The sequence below is a fragment of the Aquila chrysaetos genome, chromosome Z, assembly GCF_900496995.4.
Source record: "Aquila chrysaetos chrysaetos chromosome Z, bAquChr1.4, whole genome shotgun sequence".
Classification (NCBI taxonomy): domain Eukaryota; kingdom Metazoa; phylum Chordata; class Aves; order Accipitriformes; family Accipitridae; genus Aquila; species Aquila chrysaetos.
This window is the reverse complement of record NC_044030.1, coordinates 20,307,961-20,330,377: the sequence shown is the minus strand read 5'-3', so window position 1 is coordinate 20,330,377 and position 22,417 is coordinate 20,307,961. Positions and strand designations below refer to the sequence as shown.

Genomic DNA, 22,417 nt, shown 5'->3' with positions numbered 1-22,417 from the left:
GAATATACAGCATTAGCATCAGGCAGATGCACTTGCCTCATGCAACTATGCCTACATGAATGAATCTTCTGGCAGTTCTACAGGATTAGATTTTTTCCTGGTATTTCTTAACAGCTCAGAACTATTGAACGTTCAGATTTAATAAGAGAAGCTAGCTTTGAATATCCGCCTTCAGTCAAACGCCTTGGGCTTTAGCCCAGAGCATCCCCTGTCTCCAGCCAGCAACATGTGGAAAAGTGTTACAGCTCAACAGCTCCACTGGATGAGAAAGCCACTGACGTCAAAAAAGACCTCTGAAAATTGTGTAGACTAACTCGTCTGCTCAAGCAGGGTCAGCTAGCGCAGGCTGCCCAGGACCATGTCCAGTCAGGTTTGTGAGAACCTCCAAAGATGGAGGCTTCGCCGTCCTCTGGGCAATCTGTGCCAGTGCTTGACTACCTTCACGGTGACAAAAGAGTTCCGTCTTATGTTTAAATGGTACTCCCTGTATTTTGATGCGTGCCCATTGCTGCTTGTCCTGTCAGTGGGCACTACCAAGAAGAGCCTGGCTCCCTCTTCCTCACTCAATGCATTCAGATTATTGTACATAGTGATGAGATCCCCCTGAGCCTTCTCTTCTCCAGGCTAAACAGTCTCAGCTCTCTCAGCCCTTCCTCATGGAAGAGATGCTCCACTCCTTGCATCATACTTGGCCCTGCACTGGACTTGCTCCAACCTCTACGCTGGGGAGCCCAGACCTCCCACATTTGAGAGGCTCAAATGTGCCTCTCTCAGCAGGGCCGAGCGGCAAGGAAGCACCACCTCTCCCCACCCGCTGGCCACGCTGCATTAGCTGCTGTCGCAACCGCCACCGCTCCACGACACGAAGCTCGCGTGGGACAGCAGACGCCCGGCGGGCCGAAGCAGACCACCCCTCCTGCGCAGAAGGGGGCAGGGCAGGGCGGCCCCGCCCCGCGGGCCCCTCAGGCCGGCACCTGCACGGCGGCCCGGCCCCCGCCGCGGACCCGCTCGCGGCCGCCGCCGCCGCCACATCGCCCCCCCGAGGCGCGGGGGTCTCCCGCCCCGCCGCCCCTCACCGTGTAGCCCCGCTCCAGCTCGCTCTCCTCGTAGCGGAAGGAGGGGATGTACACCTCCATGGCGGGCCGGGCCGGGGGCGCCGGCTCTCCCTCAGGGCCGCGGGCTCCTCGCCAGCGGCGCCGCCGCCGCGGCCCTCGGCACGCAGCACGTAACGCCGCGCACGTGACGGCGGCGGCGGCGGGGCGCGGCCCGGCCGCTGGGCTTCGGCCGCTGCGGCCCCTCCCCCCCAGCCCGGGCGCGGGGCCGGCGGGTCCCGCCTCCCACCGGCCGGGAAGGGAAGCGACGGGGCGCGCCGGGGGTGGGAAACCCGCCGGGAGGGGGTGCGAGGAAACGGTGCCGCCGGCGCGAAGGGCCGGGGCCGCCGCCTTCCGCCGGGGCGGGTCGGGGGGCTGCCCGCCGGCCAGAGAGTGGCTGCGCCCCCGTTACGGAGGGCCTGGTGGGTGGGGTGTGCGGCAGGAAGGGCGCAGGCATCTTCAAAAACAGGAGGGTGGGAGCACCCGCTCTACTGTGCCGGGGCAGCAGCGTTGCTTTGGAGCGCAGGAGAACCCGGAGGAAAAAAAGAAACTTCCGCAGGGATGGATTTACCCAGTCCAAAGTGCACACCGCCGCTCGAACCACTTCCAGTGCCTGCTTGGCCAACAAACTCCCGTGCAAAGAGAGCACCGTTCACAGTGCCCGTTGGGAACCGAAACGTGAAATCGAGGAGGAAAAAGAAAAAAAAAAGTTCAGCGCTGAGGAAAGTTGCCCGTACTGTGGTTATTCCCGAGAAGCTGCCTCTCAGTTCGTTACTTAGCAGAGCGAACCAAACCCTTTCAGCGAAGTGCAGGTGATTTCTAGTCATTGGGGAAATGAAATAAAAACTTCTTACTCCCCCAAATAAGCAGCTGTGTTGATGACTTAAAAAGCAATGGAGGCAGCAACAGAAGGTGGAATACTACATGCGTTTCGTAGGCAATGCTGTTGCACACGGTAGTACTCCAACCTCACAGGAATTTGCTGACCCCAAGCTTCAAACCGTTTGGAAGCCCTACAAGATCACAACAAACCACAACTCTATTAATTAGATAGCAGTAATTTAAACCTCACCTTGTAAGGTTTTCTGAATGCTGGAGAGTCTCAGAGGCTAAATGGTTAAGATGTGCAACTGAACCATCTCTCACAGACCTTTTAAAGAGTAGCTACCATCATAAATTCATGTGTATGCAGGGTTTGATTTTGCATAAGCAGAGTCAAGTATAAAAATATACCTCAAAAATGGACAGAAAACAAATGATTACTTTTATCTGACCTCTGCGGTTACGTTATCTCAGTGCTTCTAAGATCAGCTTTTTGAAACGTCTTCTGAAAACTAACCTGCTTCCTTCCAGACTAGTAACATCAGGAGAAAAACATTACAAGCTTTTTTTCCCCTACATTTCTTTGTTTTACTGCCAGCTAAATTTAATTATATTTTGCTCTAAGCAAAGACCTGTGACCTGAAGAATTCAATACAAAATAGAAGGCTTTTGACTAAAACCAAGAAGACTAAAGCAAACTAACAGTAGTTCACTTTGCTAAATGAAAGCAAAGTAACAAACATGCATAATAAAAAATTACCTGAAATCAAAGCATGATAGTCCTCTGACATTTGTTTCTGCACAACCCTGCTCCTCTGCCAGTGTCCTCAACTGCTGATGACCAGCAGGACAGTCCCAGCGCTGGTCCGTGGTAGCGGTGACAACAGCAAACAGATTTCCAGTGCCCATGTGCTCTCACTGTAGGGACTATGTCCTTGGAACACGGTGATGACTGAAGGGAGTGAATAAGGAGGCCCATTTTCCCCCAAAGCATACTCTTGATAAATACATTACAAATATCCCAAGGAAAGACAGGCCATATAATAATCATTTAATCAGTCTGGTAAATGTGGGCATGCTACAGAATAATTATTGTGCCATCATTATTGTTAGTTTCTGGTTAAGATTCCAGTCTTTAACCTTAGTTTCTGTTCTTCCCCTAATACAAAATGTATGGACAATTCTAATGACACCATTTATGCCATAATGCATTTATGCTGACGAGAAGCCAGCAGAAAATTGCATAGGGGCACTATTTGTGGTTGCTTGCAATCTCATAACCAATTATTACAAAAAGTTACTTTTCTCCCTAAAATCATATAACCTATTAACAAAGAAAAGTTTGAGACATTAATCTGGTTTCAAATTCAATAGTACATAATGGAACTTTTGACTGTGCATCAGCCAAGAGGAACCAGGAGGATTACATGGTGAGCTGAATTCAAATACGTCAATATGTTTTGGAATGTTAAATACTTAATTTGCACAATATATATCATGATTAGTTGGCTAATCTTTAAAGTTACATCTGAAGAAAAAATAGGATTTCTCCACATGGCTGGCTGGCCAACATTGTCTTTCTGTCTCATACTTTGAGGAGCAAAAATTTAAGAAACATTAATTCATAAAATTCTATCAACATGTGTTGAAAACCATTCAGGATTCCTCTTTTTGAAAGCTAATTGCACAAATAATCCAATGATTCCCACAAACAACAAAGCAAGAATAGATTTTAAATGTCGCTTGATTTGAACTGGCGTTACATGTATTAAAATCATGCCAGTAATCTTAAAGCAAAACTGTAAAGGGGTTGAGCTCTACTGGTAACAATTACATAGGCTGCTGTCAAATTCACCTGTTAAGCAGGCCCCAAAAGGTCCTCTAGGAACTGTCGGTATTTGCCTTCAATGCTGGTTTTTGTTACAGCTATCAGTATCTTGGTTTATATCATTAAGCTAACTTGATCCAGAATGTAAAAATCAATGAATAAATATACTCCAGTTTTAACTGTTACCTGTCATTAGACTCCAGGTTAACCTTCCATTAGAGAAGCTATGAATCATCACTGTTTAGAATCAGGTCCAATCAGTGAAGTATGCCACACTTAAATAATTGAATAAGAATGTGGCATTTTCACAACCAATCTTTCAGACTACCTGATGAAAAATGAAACATATTTTTGAAAACAAAAAAACCCCAAACTCCCTCTTTGTTGGCCACTGCCGTTTTTCCTTTTTTCCAAAGTTGTCACTGTGCAATTCCTCCTATAGGGTGGGATTCAGCATTCATCGTGCTGGAATGATTCGTGAGAGAGAAAAAGGAATTAACATAGGCAACTCTGAAAGATCAGTTTCCCCTAATTGTCATGATTCAAGGACTTTCTGAACAGCTAGCTTCCAGAAGTAGGCAAAGAAATGCATATAAAAATTTTAATCAAAGTGATAAGTAAAGTACACATCAAAACAAGAGGTCGGATTAAAAAAAAAAGGTAGTCCTTATAAGATCACAACCTCAGTTTGCTGATTTTTCAGTTCCTGCCAGAAAGACTGGTTTTATGTAAACTTGCACCTCACCTTACTGCACTCCTACAGATGGTGGTCTCCTAAGTAAATAGTAGCAAAATTCAACATACTTGATAAAACTTTTGAGTAAAACAGCATTTGCTTTTTAAGGCGTTCATGTCTTCCTCATTCCTCTAAAAATTTAGTTGCATTTTTTTTAAAGCAGTGTAGTTGTTTCTAAAACATCACAAAGCACTTTCATCAGCCAGCGAGTATAAGACCACTTGGAAAGAAGACAAGGCTGAATCTTAACTCCAGAAAGGTTAGTCAATTTTCTACATGAGTGCGCAGAATCAAATAAAAACCTCAATACTTCTAACAGCCACAACATTTGGAGCTGATAAGTAGGTAGTTTCCTGCACAGCTCGAGTGTGTGTGCACATGGGTGGGTGGGGCAAGGGGGGGAAATTAATGTATTAGTACGATGTATGATAACTGCAGGTTTTCATATGGTGCTGTGCACCTCTACCATGCTGAGACCTTCCCTGGAAGTTCCACATCAGATGTGAGGCTAAGATAAAGCATTTCTTTTCTCATGATCTGTGCTATCTTCCTTCCTTGTGCTCTTCTTATCTTGATCTCTCTAAGCCATAGATACATGGTTTACCTCAAGTCTTTTCTGGCCCTTCCATTTTCATTGCATATTTCTTTTACTTTAGTTTTCATACAAATATCCTCCTAGAAGTATTCTGCCTAAGCTGCCTTGCATACTCTTACAAGATTTTCTTAAAGAAAATCTGTCATTATGACAGAAAACAGATTTGGATTATTTTATATCCCTTCCCTATGTTAGTCATTTCCTTGCTGATTTGGAAAAAAAAAAAAAAGTGGTGTTCGAGCAGTGAAGTTAAAAGTTATTTTACTTACTAGCAAGCTCACCCCCCATTCAACTATGGAAGACAAGAATTTAAAAAAAAGGGAAGAATCCCCTTAGCAGACAACAAGTAACACTGTGAACAACCTGAAACTTCAGCTCCTTACATGTTTTAATATTGAACTTTTTTCCCCTCACAGGTTGTAAGGGACTCATACTTAGCCAAAGATTCAAATTATTACACAGCCTGTTCTACTATAAAGTGGAACGACAGAGATAAAAAAAGTTGGGTTTTTTTTAATTTTTGTTTTTCTTTAAGACAATCATTTCACTGTACACATCATTTTAGTGGATGTTGGCTGTTCACTTAAATGCATAGGATATACTAGCCAGCAGCTCATCTCCACCAGAATTTGAAAGAAACTGATGTATCTGGGGCATGAATTCCAGAGATGCCAGAACAAAAACTCCCATCTGAGGCATTCAGAGGGAAATATCTTAGGAGAGGTAAAAGGAGGAATAATTGATAGGGAAGCAGAATATTCCATTTTAAAAGGGACAGTGACTAAAGAATCAGAGACTTATTGCAGACTGAATGTGAGTTTAAGAAAGAGGGAACAATGTCTTCAATTTGAGCCACATCACGTCATATATTTTTAATTCAAAAAGCACCATGGACATGATGGATACAAGAATGGGGATGATTTAAAATTGTTGTAAACATCTACAGAGTTTATTTTAACCTAAAAACTAAAATAGACTTCAGTAGCACCTTGTCTTTTATACAGTATTCCAAAAGTAGTTCACCATTTTGCAAACATTCATTTTGCTCACGCTATGATTATTCAGTGGTATGCTGGCTTGTTGTTTCAGAGAAACACTTAAACTTGGTACAAGATCCTGTAGTGAGCTCCACAGAGAAAACAGTTCAGCAACACCTCCATTCACTTGTTTGAGAAACATCTGCTAATACGGATGTTAATTGTACTAGGAAAGACAATAAGCAAACCTTCAGTCTTCATAATGTAGGGGAATATACACAAAATAAATTAACACCTGCTTGAAACAGCAAGAGTCGTATGCTAGCCTAACGTGACAGCTGATCTGGGTCTTCTTTTCAAAAAATCACCTGTGATGCAAAAAAACCTACAATTTTTTTGTATTAGCAACCCTCTGTGACACTGAACTCTAGAAATGGTATTATCCTTTTGTTCTCCAACAGGCTTCTCGTTTTAAGAAACAAAAAAACCTACAAAACTCATTCTCATTTTCAGTTGTCTAGTATACACAAAGAAAGTCACACGAATCCCTGCTAGGAGACTAATGTAAAAGCTATTTCCCATTCTCTCATCACAGAGAGAAGAAATCTGATCCATAATTCAACTGAATTACAATCCTGCTAGAAGGAAAAAAAAAAAGATCAACAGCTAAGAAAGTTAGATAAAATACTTAAAGAAAAAAGATCATGAAAGTTTATCTTTACCCATTTTGAGCTCTGCATGTCCAAATTGAGTCTTTAATTCTGGAAGTACCCACTTTCACTCTCACTGGAACAAATCTGAAGTTTAATGTTGAGCTGTTGGTCAATTTTCATTTGCACCCAGCAAGCCACAGTCAAGTGTATCGTAACACTTAGAGTGTTACACCTAGATCCATTTCTTCATCATAAACCTGTTGCATACTTGAGCTTTGCAAAAAGCAGTTACAAGCTAAATGACTTAAACACTAATGCACAAGGTATTACAAGCTTAAGGTTTTAGCATTTCACCATTTAAAAAGATGCTTGATAAAGGGTTGATAAATGTTTTTTAAAAATAACAAGTTTCTGTACTAGTTTCCTCGAAAATTCCTAGAAATACTGAGTCAACAGAACTCTGTAGAGAAACAATAGGAGACTCTAAGCTGGAAAGTTTACACTAGTTTCATTGCATAAATCAGTGTATGATCTTCTAGCTGAATTTAGGTTTCCATTCTGTTCAGAATTAGTATTGGGTGTTTCTTTATGCTTGACCACAAACAATCCAAATTCATGGGCTTATCCTACAGTCTTAGATTAGCTGAAAGCAACAGGTTCTCTTGCATTTTATATGATTGACATTTATCTAAAATTTGTTAATATTAATACCTTCCACCAATATTAATACACACCATTTACAAGCTCAGTATGTCATTAAACTGTCAGGGAGGCACATCCTATGTTAAGATGGTATATTTCAGAAAGATGTTTAGCTGCTCTGATTTCTTAAAAAGATATAACTGGTCCCTGCGAATGTATTTTCTACTCAAGAAAATCCAAGCAGAATGCTAGCTCTTATAACTAGCTTACAACACTCAGCTGAATTACCTACTTTTCTTACTCCCCAATTACCAGAATTATTGCAAGATTTTTTTTCTTTTTGTATCTTGAGACGACTGAAGAAATTTATGAGTCCAGTAGGACATCAGTATTTGACCATGCTGGTGATCTTAGCCCTTCAGAAGCTCTGTAAAACACTCGGAAGAGATTTTGGTTTATGCCTGTCTGTTGTCCAAGCATCAGTCTTTTGACCCTATGAGTATTAACACATTACAGTTTACCAAAGCAGTGATAACTGCAGGTGAAAAGAATACCTGTAATGAAGAGATTCAGAATTAAAAACCAGAATAATTTACCACAAATACTTTTTTGTGGATCTTTAGTACCATCTCCAGCATTTTTTACTAAATGTTGTTTCTGCCTTTGATATAATCTCAATTTGTTTTAAATGCTACTTCTAAGAACAACAGTAAATATCTACAGACACAAACCCAGAGTGTTCAATGTTTCACAAGGTACATCCCTTTATTATTGTAATCACAAAAACATGATTTTGTACAGGAATGTTTAAGTGAACATTAATCAATGCAATTAAATTTGTTTCATAAAGATCAGGTAAACATACTACAGAACATTGTATTGTAAAGAAAAAAATATCAGCTTTCTGGCCTTGCAGTGCACATTTTAGTGCAAGTATTAAGACACAATAGTGTTCAATTCAGCAATGTATTGCAGAACATCATGCCACAGTCCACTTCAAAGAGGGTCAGGACGTGCAGCTTGTTAATAAAATGCTGTAGTATATAAAAAAGCCACATGTTAATTCATAAAATATATAGTAGTTTATTTGGATGATTTAAAGTGATTTCACTGTGGATTTTAGTTTTATCCAGGACAAACATCCAGAGTGTCTTGCCATTTGGAATATTCTTCTTTTAGGCGATGGCTTTGGCTTCAGGTAGGAATGCCTCCCAGTATTTTATTAGCTTGAAGAGAAGGGAAAACCACTCATTATTAAGTACTAAATGTTGGAAAAGAAAACACATATACCTTCTTCCTCCTGTGGTAAACTTGTCTCCACTGGACAAAGTAACAACACAGGTGCTTCATATTACCCATTTACATTATTACATAATGCAAGAAAAAATACGAGTAATAAATAGACAAATCTGCTCATAGCAACAGAGGCGTTACCACACGTTGAACACAATGCTATAGAATACAGTTACACAGAATTTGTTTGCAAGCTCAGTTTGCTATTCGTACCTCTAAGGGTACCACTTTTTTTTTTTTTTTTTTTTAAATTAAACAAAGCTAGAGGGTTATATTCCCTGAAAGAACAAAGGAAAACCTCCAGACACTCTTTTGAGAACAAGGTCTACTTCTGAGTCATTGGAAACTGTTTTACTGCTTCACAATATTCAGTGATATTTTATACTTTTAAAAAAGAGCATTAAACATTTAAGTATTCAAGTCTCTTCAGTCAGTCTAAGTACATATTCATTACAATTTACTCCAATCTACAAGTGAAATTATTACTTCAGTTTCAGAAGACGACAAGACCCTCCACTTGCCCGTATGTATCCCTACGGGAGCTTCTCCCTTGCTTCCCTGAATTAGAGCTGTGCAAGGGAGCATGGCAATAGCTGGGAAACTGCAATCACTGTTATTCTCCAATACAGTACAGACTAGAAGTAGTTCTTTGTGTTTTAGAAACTGCTATACTTAAAGCCTGTCTTTTTTTAACTAACCTAATATGGAAGGTATTAAATATTAACTTGTACAAAACTTAAAATTTATCTTACCTGCTGTTGTGTTTGCACTAACGACTCTAAGTACTCGATAATAACAGTTTTAAAGTCTTTCACTCGTTCCTTCTGTTAATAAATAAATTATGGCATATTAACCTCTTAACCAATTTTACTTGGAATGTCAATATTATCTAAAGTAAAACTGTCATTTACTTGGACAAAATTATACGTGCCTCAAATCTTCCCACTTCCTTGCGAATGGTTTTGGAGATCTGTTCAAAATCTTTTTCCCCTTGCTGAACTTTTGTCTCCCACTGGCAAAGGAAAGACATGCAGAGATAATAAGACTTTGTGTTGTCCATTCAGTCTATCAGTATCTGAACTTTTTTTAGTATATCAGTGATAGTCACTCAAGAGCTGAAAAGGACATATTTGGTTTTTTTGGCATACTTAAGGGAGTCTTAAAATAACAATTTCAAAGTAACAATTTGTGTAATAGGATGTAATCAAATCAGTTAGAACAATAGTATCTCTAAGGTAATGCTATCTGTAGATGAAATGTGAAAATATCTTAGTATTGCTGTTCAGAAACACTTAGTAACATTTCTTTAAAGATTCATTAGAAAGGAAAAAGGATCTCTAATGCTTTACCTGCTATTCCATTTACAAACACCACTATAAAAGGAATCTAAACCTGTAAGTTTTCTGTGACTACCTGTCCCATCAAGTGTGGAAGAGTCTCAAAAGTCAGTTCCCTGTACTTTCCTAATCCCAGAAGAGATGATTAGATCTTCATCTCTGCCTATAGTCAAGTATATGATTATCATGTTTCTGTTGCAGGTGACAAGCTATTGAGAATGTGTTTATTGGCTTTCCAGTCAGAACAAATGCACGTTGCTTAAGCAAGCCAAAGCACATGCTTTCTTGTTCTGTGGGAACTGTTTTCATAGAAAGCAGGAGTACAAAAGTTATTGCAGTTAAGAAGAGCACAAAAGGAAAATTCAGAGGAAGTGATGCTGCTTGTGGGGTTTTGCCATATTGGGAGTGTGGCATTCATGTAACAACATATGACACTAGGTTATGTTTCTCCTTAGTTTATGGGAAAAGACATCCAGCTACACAATAAGAGATCATCATCATCTACACTACCTTATAACTGCTTTTATACACCTATTAATATTGTTGAATTTAAGCTATGAGCCTCACACTTCATACGCATGCAGGCTACCATATTTAAAATGCAGTTGTATTTGTTCACCTCAATATACTAACCGAGTCATGGGAGCCAATATATCCAGTAACACTTATCTTCCTCAGAAAAAGGCAGCAGGGAAGCAACATACTTCAATATACCATATTCCTGTTAGCAGTCCAGGGGTGCTACTTATTCACAACAGCATTTTGTGGTGCAGTGCCAAGTTACTATTGTGGTATGAGATGAACATCATCTATGTTCCAACAGATTTCTATGTATTTATATTTTTAGTTTATATTTATTAAGAGTCCCCTTACTGCCTTTTCAGATATACATTATTGTCCTAGTTTCAGCTGGGATAGAGTTAACTGTCTTCCTAGCAGCTGGTACGGTGCTATGTTTTGAGTTCAGTATGTGAAGAATGTTGATAACTCTGATGTTTTCAGTTGTTGCTAGTAGTGTTTAGACTAAAGTCAAGGATTTTTCAGCTTCTCATGCCCAGCCAGCGACAAAGCTGGAGGGGCACAAGAAGTTGGCACAGGACACAGCCAGGGCACCTGACCCAAACTGGCCAACAGGGTATTCCACACCATGTGACGTCCCATCTAGTATAGGAACTGGGAAGTGGGGGCGGGGGAATCGCCGCTCGGGGGACTAGCTGGGTGCCGGTCGGTGGGTGGTGAGCAATTGCACTGCGCATCATTTGTACATTCCAATCCTTTCATTATTGCTGTTGTCATTTTATTAGTGTTATCATTATCTTTATTCGTTTCTTCTTTTCTGTTCTATTAAACCGTTCTTATCTCAACCTGTGGGTTTTGCTTCTTTTTCCCGATTTTCTCCCCCATCCCACTGGGTGGGGGGGGGAGTGAGTGAGCGGCTGCGTGGTGCTTAGTTGCTGGCTGGGGTTAAACCACGACAATTATGAAGCTATGCAGTAAGTCATAATAGGATGTCCTTCACGAAAGAACAGCCTGAAGAGTTATCTAATAACTGAAACAATACAAAACTCAGCCAAGGAAAAGGTAGATTAAGACTGCCTGTGTCTTCCTACCACAGCAACTAGAGGCGCCTACGACTTCAGTGAAAGCTTCTGTAGGCCTAATGGATCCAACATCCCACAGTTTCATCATGTCCAAATGCCAGGTCCTAGATGAATTATCACTAGATAATAGTCTGCCATCTTACAGTTCCTGACAAAAAGAAATTTCTCCTTATTCAATATGCTGTTTCTAGGACTGTTCTTTGGCCTTTTATCGGCAAAAAGCAACAAAGTCATGGATGAAGCTCAAGCTGTGTAGGCTTCCACTCTGCAGTTTCTCTGCCAGAAGGGACTACTATTACAGAATTCAGCAACTCTGAACATATTTCAATGGCAGCAATAACTTCAATCAGCACATTCAAACTGTGGGTTTACTAACAACCTTCTGTAATCATCCAATAAAGTAGGAAAAATAAATCTTCAGGAACAACATAATTAATTCTTTAATACTGGGACTAGGAAAGGATCGCCAAGTATTTCCTACTACTTCCAATACTCGGGAAGTATTTTCAGCAAGGCATTCCAGCTCACTTGTATTGTGGATGGATGGGTGACATCAAGAGGGGCAACCAGCAAGAACGTGGTCACACAAGAGTGACACTAAGTTTTCCCAGTAAACAAAGGCCTTTTTTAAGAAAAAGAAAGCCAAGTTAATGAGTAACTTCAACACTGTATGCAAAATATATTGAAGGGCAGAATGAACAAAGCAGCATGTGGTTAGTGACCAATGAAGAAGCCAAACAAAGTAACTGTGTAAGAGAGCTTAAAATCTGTAATGATGTTCTCCCATTATTTAATGGGAGAATACTGGTGTGTAATTAGAATGCATTAATGTTAAATAATTAAGTTGTCCTACCTCTTCAATTTCCTTAGTGAAGCATGATAGAAAAAATGTATAAATTATGACACTTCAACATGTTAGATTTATTTTTACTGAAATTACACCATATATACATACATATATATATATATGGGTAGATATGCTGCATAATTAAGCAAAACATGGGAACAGTTCTCCATTAGTTATCTTAGCTGGATTTTAGCTTTAGAAGCCAAGAGATGTTTCTCTGCCTACCCAAGCATTCTGTTAACAGTTAAAAGCATTATTTAACTTGTCCATGTTCCCCTCCTCCCATCTCCCAGACTCTGTAGAGACAGTATTAACTGCGTTACAGATCTTATGAGTAACAATTGCATACATTTAATATTTTAAATAAATTCCTTTTAACAATTTCAGTAAATATGGAAAACAGCAAATGAGTAAGTGATTTGTAAATAAAAATGCTATAAAGTAGTGCATTAATGCAGAATGAATGAGTTAATGCAGAAAGTCTGACCTCCAAAATAATGTTTGATAACAGACATTACCTCCTTTATCTCATCTTTAGCTTGCTGCAATTTATCAGGTTTGTTGGCAAGTTGGAGCTTTGCTTCAGCTTCACGTTTTTTTTGTAAAGTGACCTGAGCATCTTGCCACTTCTGCCAGCATTTCATTCGATGATCAAACACACCCTGCAAGGATAGACAAATTTATTAAACAACTGGAATTGTTACAGCTAAATTCCTAGTAGGAAAAGGTAATTCTGGATAAAGCTGGAACAAGTATACTCAAAGAAACGTCACTACGCCTACCACATGTCGTCTTGCATTTCATTTGACGGCATGCTTGCACAGCTCAATACCTTCCACAAATAACAGGGTATTCAAGAAGCCTTTTCAGAGCAGTCACCTTAGTGCTCCAGACCATTTTATGTTCCTCATTCCATCAAAACACTACCAAAACAACAACTACAAAGTGCTCTATTATGCAAATACTTCTCTAAATGCAGATTCTAGCGAACTTTTCATGCATATAGATTACATGCATATTCAGCAATACATTTTTGTTAGCAATGGACTAATGCAGCAGAATTAAAGTACACATATGGGAAAAAAAAAAAAAAAAAAAAAAGGGGGAAACTAGGAAGAAAAATATATACTCCCAGCAACCTGGCAAGTTCAAAGCTATTTCTGGACAGAAGTCATAGACACACCTTCCCATGTCAAAACCTAATTATGTTGTGCAGCATAACTTACACCAAAATTGAGTATTTTCTTTAATGACATGTAGATCCACAAATTGTATTTGTTTCTTATTTACAGAAACTATTGGCTATCTACCGAATACAGCCAAATTACGTTCTTGAAAAGTTATGGGCATACTGTAAAAATAAGTAACCTGAAAGAAACAAGTACATTATGCTTAGTCACAGCAGTGTATGGCATCCCCAAATACTGTGTACAATTAGTACTGCTCAACGTAGAAGGTGTTCACCACTTACATTTTGTCTGTATGTTATTAATCCACTCCCAATTTTGATCACAACCATTTTTATCATTGGAATAACTGATCATGGATGCATTCATTTTACTCAGCTAGAACTTCAGGCAAAAACTTAGTCCTGACTGTGTTATGATGTGTGCAAATGCACACATTCATTTACCCTAAATGTACTAGTTGAGGAATATGACTTTAAACACAAAAATCAGTATTTTTCCTAGTAGTACTCACTTTTACTGCAGCAATGAGACGAATGTAATCACCAAGAAGTTCTGCGAACACATAGAAATCAGCAAAAGCTTGTTCTTGATGCAATTGATCTATCTTCTCCTCAACCTCTGCAAGCTGAGACAAAGCTCTAGACAGAGCAGTGTGGTCCTCAGAATTACCTAACATGGCAGCACTTTTAGCAAAGGCAGCTATGTTGGCTGAAAGCTCTGAAATACAGAAGTAATGTTCAGTACAATATAGTTAATTTGTTACATTACTCTGTAGCATAGATCAGTGGAGCAGAGACCTCTGCCCTATTTCAACCCTAACTTCACCAACTGGAAAATACTAGCTGCATTTCCTGAAGCTCATGATAAAATACACAAGGAGATCACAATGAAACCACATGTAGGAGAACAACTCCTGCACAAAAAAAATCTGCACAAGTAAATGTTTTGCTGAACCTGTTAATGTCATGCCTACTCTGTCTACCAAAAGATATGGAAAAAACTGTTACTTTGCTATTATCCAACTGCCTAGTTCAGAGAAAAAGCAAGCCCACAAAACAAAAGCCAAGTCACCTACATAGCAAATCCGAAAAAATTTTAACAGGTCTACAGCACAGTTGTTCCATGCAGTTCAGAGTGTGAAAAAACCTAACTATTTCACAAAACCACAACCCCCATGAATGGAATTTATTTCTGTTGGACTTTTTTATTGACTAAAGTACCTTTAACTGTGCATACTGTAATGTATTGCCACATTCTGACATGCCTTAAAAGAAAAAAAAAAAAAACCTACACACCAGCATGTTTGGCATCTATGAATGTCAAGTTTTGAGCTTATTTATTAACAAATACTAGGGCAATTGTCTCATCAAATCCCATGTAAGTCATCCTGTACAAAGTTAAGTCCTATAAAGGAACTTTGAGCAAATGTTTAATCCAAATTGCTTCAGAATTAAAAGTGCAGGTTTGTTTGCAACCATGCTGCTTCTGTGGAATCATTAGAACACCTGAAATGTTTGTAGAAGCAAAATGTCTTCAAATATTTAAAACCCTTACAATTTAAGCACAACTCTTCAAAAACAACCCAAAGCAAAACCAATTCTTCAGATCTATAAGCAGGTGTTAAATCAACAGTAAACAAACACTTCCATTTTCCATTTCTTCTTAAAATACTCCTTAGCCTTGACGACATCTGGCCAAAGATTTTTACTATGGAGAATAATTCCTGACAGAGTTATGAGAAAGCAACTTGTGACATTTTCATATACTTTTGAAAGTGCAGAGCTGGAAGGTGACCCCATAGTTTAACATAACACAGTAGTGTCAGAAGGCACATTTATGGTCTCCCTTGAACTACAAGTCAAAGTTTTGGTGTTTTAGTTTTTTTTAAAATCATCTGATGGAAAGCAATCTTTGACAAAACAGCAGCACAGGTGATTAAAATATAAACTTACAGGCTTTGCTTCTCTCTAAAATAAGTAAACCAAAAGCCGACATTCTGAGACTAGTTATCTTTCCAGAAAAGTTTACCTTAACAGTAACTTGATGATGCATCATTATGTGGACCAAGTTAAGAATAGTAAATTCCTGTTTGAGAGCTTAAACTCAGTTAACAGAACAACACTGAACCAAAGGATATTTAAATGGATTTACACAGCCACTTTTTGTTCAGAAGGAAACTACTCTTGCCATGAGACCTACAGATACATTTATGGATGTCTACTCTAGTAGAATTACTTGCTAGATATGGTACTGAATCTCTGCAAAAAAAGATAAATATGCTAAATCAATACAGTGACTTTAGGAATGGCAGATATTCTGGTTAAAATTAAGATTAAAAACAGGTATAGAAAAATGCTAGGGCAGTGTAAACTAAAAGGTACAATTAGAATATTTTAGCATTAAAATATACTGCATAACCAATTAGTTAAGAGCTCTGACATACTAAGCTCTTGTTTCATCACCATTTCCTAAAGTTCTAAGCACTTCAGTTCATGCAGCCACATAAAAGTAAAGTTACCTTTTCTGTGGCAGACTAATGCTTCGACACTGGCATGAAGTTTCCTAAGTTGCTGATCCAGATTCTCAAATTGCTGCTGTTTTTCTTCAAACCACTGACAAAAGATGAAAGAGTCAAGCATTACAAATTAGATTACCAAGAACATTTCTGGTTTTAAAGAAGCAAATTATCCACATACTGCCAGGGTGGTCAACTGATACAGCTAAGAATTCCAGCCAATAAGCAAATTAATAACCCATTTTCTACTTCTACAGCTTTAAAATGCAATTGTTGTGGCTCATTAATTTGTCTCATTATTCAAGCCAAAAAATCAGCTCTTACTGCATCCGATTCATTCATCTTGATTGTCATTTTGTTGACAGCGTCGGCAGCCTTGTTCACCATCCTCAATATTCCTGCTCCACTCAGAGCCTGGGTGTTAACCGCTCTCGGCAGCTGGAATTGAATGACAAATAAGGGCAAACAGACTGGTTAAAAGGATGGAGGTTTAACTGGGCACAAGGGGGAAAGAAAAGGATATAGGGTTTTCTTTACTCCTATGTGTTTCAATATAGTGGAATCTAATTTCTCAGATTTACTACTTTTACATTCTCAAGAGGAAAACTTAAAAATATAGACTATTTACTTTTCTTCTACATTTTTACATTTAAATGGAACAAACAACCCACTTGTCCAAAGTTATTATGCACTAGCCAAAGGTCCTAACTAGCCACCTATACACTACAGAGAACAAACTGCCACTACAGGAACAGAAAAGCTTAGATTTACAACAAATTAGACGAAAGAAATTCTGTAACACATTTAATTGTAATGCAAGATTTGCACTGAGTGCTGATTATAAAAGGTTAGTATCTTTTTGCTTTTCAATATAGGCCAGATTTCAAAACCTACCTCATGCATATCAAGAGACCTCTGTATTTGCTTAGGTACTTAGAAATCCTCAGGGGTAAGTTAACAAACTTTAAATTTAATTGATATTGTTATTCAGGCTAGTCTGAATACGCCATACAAGGTGGCCCCTATGTCAGACCATTTACCCTCCATGAGACGTCTTCTCTGTCAGGAGCATTGACAAATCCACTGTAAGTTATCTATCAACGATGTTTTTGTCAGTATCGAGGTCTCTGTGACTTATTAGTATAACTAAGATACTGATGTTGGCCAAAGGTCAGTTCAGTATTACACTGAATCCGCTATGTACATTTATAAAGAGATATTATGTATCTTTAACAATATATTTAATATTGCGAAAGGTGCCAAACTGATAGCACAGGAGACTGAAGTCCTCTATTCACAAAACATCTAGCCTGGCCTGCAGCATTGCTAGCGCTTTCACATTATCCTACCAATACACCTCAGGTTGGACTCCTAGAGGCAAGAGAGCTGCTTCCAAGCCAGTTTAATTCTTGATCTTATTTAACAATCAGTAACATCAATTATGGGTTTTCACCATGTATGACAAGCTTCACTCAGAACTGGACAGACCAACTCACTTGATAAATCGCTGAACAGCAAATAGCTTTTGGTCATTACCACTCCAAGTTTTATCCGAGGCAGAGGCACACCATTACCTAAGTAGCCTCTGCCATTCTATCCCATGAAGGGTACAATCCAATTTCATTTCATATGAGTTTAGGGGATTGGGTCTCAGTACAAAGAGAATATATTGCTTTGTAGGTTACCATATCTAGAAACAAATAGGACAACTTAAACAAACTTAAATACCTCGGAACTTTCCAAGAACTGTCTTAAATCTGGATCCTGTAACAAGGTTGGGTGTTTTACTGTTCGTTGTAGATACCTGTGATTTTAAAAATTAAAATATTAGATAACAAAACAGATTTAATATGCCTGACAGCATTGAAAAGTGTCCTTCATCTAAAAAACGGGTACAATGCAGCACACAATTTCCCTCGTTATCTAATGGGGCTTGAATACTCTTAAAAAGTCACCTCTAAAGGGTCTGAAGACCCTAAAGACTGAAGATTATACTTCAGTCTCCATGCCCCTTCAATCCTTTGCCTCTCTGCTGACTCTTCAAACCATATGTATGCAATCTGTCACCTTCCTCCAACAAACACTTAGGCTAAGTCCTACACAGAGTTACAAGCTAGGACCACTAATCCGTTGAAACATTCACTGAAGCCTTACTCCAGTAAGGCTGCCACAAAACCTGGAACTTTTGACTGAAAGTGATGCAGCCCCATGCACTCCATACCACAACATAACACACCAGAGGTGTGGGCAGTGGTTTCTAATATAGTTTGTTTATACCAGAAACTCCTTAAAGTGGGGCCTGCCATAATTGTATGTTGCACAGTGGTAAAATACTGTACTTCATATTTTCAACAGCTGAGTGAAGTCCTCCTCCCCTAATAAAAGCCAATTTATGCCAGAAAAAAACAGATGAGCTTGTTAAAACATTCTTGTACAGTGCAGTGGACAGGCTTTTTGTTACAGATAATTCTGGCTGACTTGTTTTAGAATTAAAGGAAATCTTGGAGAAATGAGCTGAATATGTTCAATATGTCAGTCTCTCTCATGCCAAAATTCAGCTAGTCACATCAATGTACTGTAAGTATCAGAAGGCCATTTTACTTCCAAGTGACTGAAGGTCTCTTTCTCCCATCTCTCTGCCCAACAGTTGATTTTCTATGTAACAGATTGTCCTGGTTTCAGCTGTGATAGAGTTAATTTTCTTTCTAGTAGCTGGTACAGTGCTATGTTTTGGATTTAGTATGAGAAGAATGTTGCTAACACACTGATGTTTTCAGTTGTTGCTAAGTAGTGTTTAGACTAAGTCAAGGATTTTTCAGCTTCTCATGTCCAGACAGCAAGAAGGCTGGAGGGGCACAAGAAGCTGGGAGGGGACACAGCCAGGACAGCTGACCCAAATTGGCCAAAGGGATATTCCATACCATGTGATGTCACATCCAGTATATAAACTGGGGGGAGTTGGCCTGGGGGATCACTGCTCGGGAACTAACTGGGCATTGGTGAGTGAGTGGTGAGCAATTCTGTTGTGCATCACTTGTTTTGTATATTCCAATTATTTTATTATTATTATTGTCATTTTATTACTGTTATTATTATTTTCTTCCTTTCTGTTCAACTAAACTGTTCTTATCTGAACCCACCAGTTTTACTGTTTTCTCTCCCCCATCCCACTGGGTGGTGGGTGGAGTGAGTGAGCAGGTGCACGGTGCTTAGTTGCTGGCTGGGGTTAAACCACAACACAGATATACTGAAGTGCCCTAATTCCTTAAACCCAAGATGCCTAAGTAAGCTGATAAAGTTTTACTTACTGAATCTCTGCAATCTTAATTTTAAGCACCAACCAGTTTGGAAAGAATTAGCTATAATCCTCTCAATGAATAAGGCTACATTTCCCATTACTAATGGGAATTACTCCATTTCTACAGAGAAATTTGGCAGCAGCATACAACCCCCAGTGTCCTTCTAAGCACAGATGGCCCAGAGCCCAAATACAGAGCCCATGTAGTGTATTACAAGTCATTCTGAGGCTAAACAAGTTTTGGTTAGATATATACATTACCTTTCTAGAGCTGCTCTTCTTTTCTCTACGAATTCAGTAGAAGAAGAATCTTCCTTGCCTACTTTAACCTTGGTCATGCCTTTGAAGAAAATAGCATCATATTGATTTTATTTTATCATAAATAAATCATGAACATAATTGATGTGATTAGAAGATATAGCTCACCTAAGTTTATGTATTTAAGTCAAATTACAATGAAAAACACTAGACAGGAACAGAAGAAATATCAACACTGCATGCTGCATGGTTTTGTGGAAGCAGCTCTGTGAAATATGCAATTTCCTGTAATATATTAATTGTGACTATAAGTTACACAAAACTAGTTTAATTTGCGTTTTTTAAGACAATCTAAATGAAGATCAGAGTCTTACTGGTCACTTATGTTCAGAAGAAGACAACAGTTACCCAAATAAAGCAGAATAGGAAAATAAAGCTCAGGTTATGAGCCTGTTAATTGGTAAGCTTATTACCAATAATTTCATTCTATTACTTTTTTAAGTTCTTTAAGAGTTTTTCAGTCAACCAAGGCAAACTAACCAGCTCTGAAAATTCTGAAGCATATGAACAACTACAAACCAAATGGAGAATAAAATTAGCAGTATAACATGTATGCAGCTTTACATCACTTCCTCTGCCCAAGTCAAGAGTGGCCAAAAACCTATGACAGTGGAGCCAGAGTTACTAATGGATCGTGGTATGGGAAATACATTCAACCTCAGCAATGGAAGAACTCTAAAACTGTCAGACTGAGGTCAATATTTTTCATGCTAAAGACCCAAACTCAGAGAGATTAGGAACCTGAGTCCTATTAAAAGCCACCATGAAACACTGAACATTCATAATTATTGTTTCCTAAAACACTGGAGAGGTATGTTATGATACAGTCCAAACATCTTATTTCTACCTGTAGTGTATTCCTGCTCTGTTAGTTCTGTGCTTCTCCAGTAAAAATTCTTAAGTCTGAGATTCTGAATATGTACTCTGTGATCTGCTAGGTCAACAGTTCCCAAAGTTGTTCCTCACCCGATCTCCCTTCTGGCTTTAGAAGTTTCACAGAGTAACCCACGGAGGGGACAAACAGCATCCCTACAGGAACAAGGAGGGACCCTTAACCTCTCAGTGAAGCCTTAGTTTTTCCCCTTCTCTGTAACATGATAAAAATAAATCCGATCGGACTTTTTTTTTCCCAAAGGTATACTACACAGTGTAATGTAGCTGTAAATCCACAAATTTATCTGTAAAATTGAGTGTGTCTTTAACTACAAGGATTAAAGTATTGAAACAAAGGTGAGGTAATTCACATGCCTCATCATTTTGCATTAGAGTATTACTATTCATTAATATTTCACTGCAGAAAGCACGAAATGCTGCAGTTTAATTCAAAAGATCCTTCACATTTGATAGCAACAGAAGTTCATAGGAAAAAACCTGAATATGTAATCAAATGACCAATATGAGGGATTCCTAGCTTGTGATATTGGCAGTTATTTCTAGATATCATGTCAGGTTTCTTTTGCTGCTAATATAAGCCTATTTAAATGCAAGTGTAAAGGCAGTTTTGGTAGCCCAAACATTCTAATCCTTTGCAGGAAAGGATCCATGACTTAATAGATTATTTTCTTAAAAACAGAAAATGTGATTTTCCAACACATATATGTAAGTAGTGAGTTCATCAGTTTGGATGAACGTCCAACTCTAGCTCACCACTGACTCAGTTTTATCCTGTTGCTCCATAGCCAGTAATTAAAGACTTGAATTCGTGGCTAAGGTCTGAAGTGCGAGCTGCTCCCACCAGTCACCAAAATAAACTTGGAGCTTAAAACTCCAGGTGTTATCAACAGTGTAAAAGAATGAACAGATTAAGGGCTTTTGTACAATACACACTCCATAACACTGAATGTATGATATTTTGTATTAAGACTTTAAAAATATACACCTGTGATGTAAACACAATATGTCATCTCACTTTCAGCTGTTTTGCCAGCTCTCTGCTTTAGGGTGCCACATTTTAAATCAGCCTAGAATTCCTTATTTTCTCCAGAACTAGAAAGGTACGGACTACATATTTTGGGGCAGAACTAGATACCACAGATGCACTGAAGTTCCAGGTTTAAAGCAGGAGTTTCATGCTCTTTGGAAAATGTCCTACAGAGTCTGTGAGTTTTCCCAACTTATCCATAGCTTTACAAAGTCTCTATATGAGGTTCTGAAGTGACAGCCAGTGCTTGCTTACACTGCAGTAAGTCCCACCATTTTACACACTTCCAGGTCTATCAATATTTATGCTGGTTTTGTTCAAGTGGTACTTCAAATCCAGTCCAAGCTTGGTCTTACAGATGACTTTGACTGTGATGCAAGTACTGTATTTCCATGTAACTGCACACTGTCATAAATGCCTTAAATGTTGTATCATCCAAAGGACATGACTAGAAGCCTCATTCCATCTTTATAAGCCCTATTAGCATTTGTAATTAAACTTATTCTTGTTACATGAAAAATTGGTTATTACAGAATCATACATTACTTTCAAGAAGTACCAAAAATTCTGATCAAATTTTCAATCTTGCAGACTGAAAAATGCAGTGCTTTTCCACAGAATTAAAAGCATGATTTTCGCAAGCTTTCTGCTGCCTACATCTACTCAGTCTGGCTATTCCTACTCATATGAAAAGCTGCTGCTTCAATTAGCTTTACAGACAAACTACCAAAAAAGAAGTCCTGCCATTCCCTA

The 22,417-nt window shown here is 38.9% G+C and overlaps 2 protein-coding genes across 6 annotated transcripts in view; both read right to left on the bottom strand.

Annotated features, from left to right (window-relative positions):
• Positions 1-1,247, bottom strand: part of SNX24 (sorting nexin 24) — a 96,935-nt gene extending 95,688 nt beyond the window's left edge. Inside the window, exon 1 of one of the 2 annotated variants that reach the window (XM_030004212.2) lies at positions 1,077-1,247. In XM_030004212.2, the coding sequence (XP_029860072.1) occupies positions 1,077-1,136 (60 nt within the window). In that variant the 5' untranslated portion in view covers positions 1,137-1,247. The remainder of the gene's footprint in view (positions 1-1,076) is intronic. The other variant, XM_030004210.1, reaches the window with a different exon arrangement.
• Positions 1,248-8,083: 6,836 nt separating this feature from the next.
• SNX2 (sorting nexin 2) overlaps positions 8,084-22,417 on the bottom strand; it is a 36,264-nt gene continuing 21,930 nt past the window's right edge. For 2 of the 4 annotated variants that reach the window (XM_030004141.1, XM_030004143.1), the window contains 10 exons: positions 19,687-19,765; positions 17,856-17,931; positions 16,452-16,565; positions 16,131-16,224; positions 14,124-14,329; positions 12,941-13,084; positions 12,429-12,440; positions 9,569-9,649; positions 9,390-9,461; positions 8,084-8,570 (listed from right to left, as the gene is read on the bottom strand). In XM_030004141.1, the coding sequence (XP_029860001.1) occupies positions 8,520-8,570; positions 9,390-9,461; positions 9,569-9,649; positions 12,429-12,440; positions 12,941-13,084; positions 14,124-14,329; positions 16,131-16,224; positions 16,452-16,565; positions 17,856-17,931; positions 19,687-19,765 (929 nt within the window). In that variant the 3' untranslated portion in view covers positions 8,084-8,519. The remainder of the gene's footprint in view (positions 8,571-9,389; positions 9,462-9,568; positions 9,650-12,428; positions 12,441-12,940; positions 13,085-14,123; positions 14,330-16,130; positions 16,225-16,451; positions 16,566-17,855; positions 17,932-19,686; positions 19,766-22,417) is intronic. The other 2 variants (XM_030004142.1, XM_030004145.2) reach the window with 1 other exon arrangement.